Source organism: Giraffa tippelskirchi, chromosome 9 (assembly GCF_054371585.1).
Source record: "Giraffa tippelskirchi isolate mGirTip1 chromosome 9, T2T-mGirTip1v1.2.pri, whole genome shotgun sequence".
Lineage (NCBI taxonomy): Eukaryota > Metazoa > Chordata > Mammalia > Artiodactyla > Giraffidae > Giraffa > Giraffa tippelskirchi.
This window is the reverse complement of record NC_137283.1, coordinates 120,101,294-120,102,960: the sequence shown is the minus strand read 5'-3', so window position 1 is coordinate 120,102,960 and position 1,667 is coordinate 120,101,294. Positions and strand designations below refer to the sequence as shown.

At 40.0% G+C, this 1,667-nt stretch overlaps 1 protein-coding gene across 1 annotated transcript; it reads left to right on the top strand.

Moving 5' to 3' along the window:
* The first annotated feature begins 357 nt into the window (after nucleotides 1–357).
* Nucleotides 358–629, top strand: LOC145521194 (small ubiquitin-related modifier 1-like). Its single transcript, XM_081529428.1, has 2 exons — nucleotides 358–493; nucleotides 559–629. The coding sequence occupies exons 1-2, from the start codon at nucleotides 358–360 to the stop codon at nucleotides 627–629; spliced, it is 207 nt and encodes a 68-aa protein (XP_081385554.1).
* Nucleotides 630–1,667: the final 1,038 nt, after the last annotated feature.

Genomic DNA, 1,667 nt, shown 5'->3' with positions numbered 1-1,667 from the left:
CGAGTCCACTTTCGCTTTTCACTTTCATGCATTGGAGAAGGAAATGGCAACCCGCTCTGGTGTTCTTGCCTGGAGAATCCCAGGGATGGGGGAGCCTGGTGGGCTGCCGTCTATGGGGTCGCACAGAGTCGGACATGACTGAAGCGACTTAGCAGCAGCAGCATATATATACATCTCAGATTAAAAGCAAACCTAATAAAAGTTTAAGAAATAAATCTTACAAGTAGAAGGCGTAGGGGAAGTCTCTCTAGCCGCAGTGTGCTGTCGGGTAGAGAGACGGATTTGTAAACCCCGGAGCAAGGTTCTACCTACTGAGGCCACTGGTGTGCAGAAACCCCGGGGGAAGCCACCGTCACCATGTCTGACCAGGAAGCAAAACCTTTGACTGAGGACTTCGGGGATAAGGAGAAAGGAGAATATATTAAAGTCATCGAACAGGATGGCAGTGAGATCCACTTCAAAGTAAAAATGACGACACATCTCAAGAAACCCAGTCATACCGTCAAAGACAGGGAGTTCCCATGATTTCACTAAGGTTTCTCTTTGAAGGTCAGAGAGTTGCTGATAATCACACTGCAAAAGAACTGAGAACGGAGGAAAAAGATGTGGTTGAAGTTTATCAGGAATAAACAGGGGGTCATTCAACGGTTTAGATACTCTGTTTTTTTTCTTTCCCCTTAATCCTTTTTTATTTTTAAAAATAGTTCTTTTGTAATGTGGTATTCAAAACAGAATCGAAAACTGGCACCCTATCTCTTTAAAATATCTGGTAATTTGAATTCTAGTGCCCATTATTCATTATTGTTTCTTTTAATTGTGCTGATTTTGGGTGACCAAACCTCAGCCCCCTTCATATCACTCTCTCCTTTTTAAAATTACATGTGTGCATAGAGAGGCTGCCTTTTCCAGGACTGTGCTTTTGCAGGCTTGTGGTAAATAAGATCAACTAACGCTAGTGTTCCTTATGACTTTCCAATTGACCCTGAAGTTCTAGCATGTGATTGCTTCACTCCTGGAGATGGAAGTTTTTCAGAAAACAGAATTGTGGAAAAATGACCTTTCCTTAACTTGAAGCTACTTTTAAAATCTGAGGGTCTGGACCAAAAGAAGAGGAATATCCAGTTGGAGTCAAAATGACAGAGGTGTTGAGATTAATGACTAACTCCACGGATGGCTTCACTGAAGAGAAACCATTTTAAGATGAAAGAAAAATCTTATCAGAAGATCCCAGAAAAGATCTAATTTTCATTAGCGGTTAAAGTTATTCATGCAGAAGTGTATACAACAGAACGCTGCTCTTTTTGACTTTATTTGTACTTTTTGGCCTGGGATATGGGTTTTAAATGGACATTGTCTGTACCAGTGTCATTAAAATAAAATATCTGTAAAAAAAAAAAAAATCTTACAAGTATTCTTTATATGCCATGGAATTAAAGCCCAAGATACGTAAAAGATGCATAAAAGAAAAAATATATATTAAATTCTGTCTTCTTGCCTAAAGGGGAGGACCAGATTATGTCTTATTCTATCCCCAAGAACGAGGAAGCAGCACTTTCCAATCTGAAACCAAATTAACAGACTGTGGTTTCTGAGATAAACTATCCCCAAAGGGCATCAGATACCCCAGACCAGGAAACCAGGAGCACTCTTGGGTTTTAAGTAATATA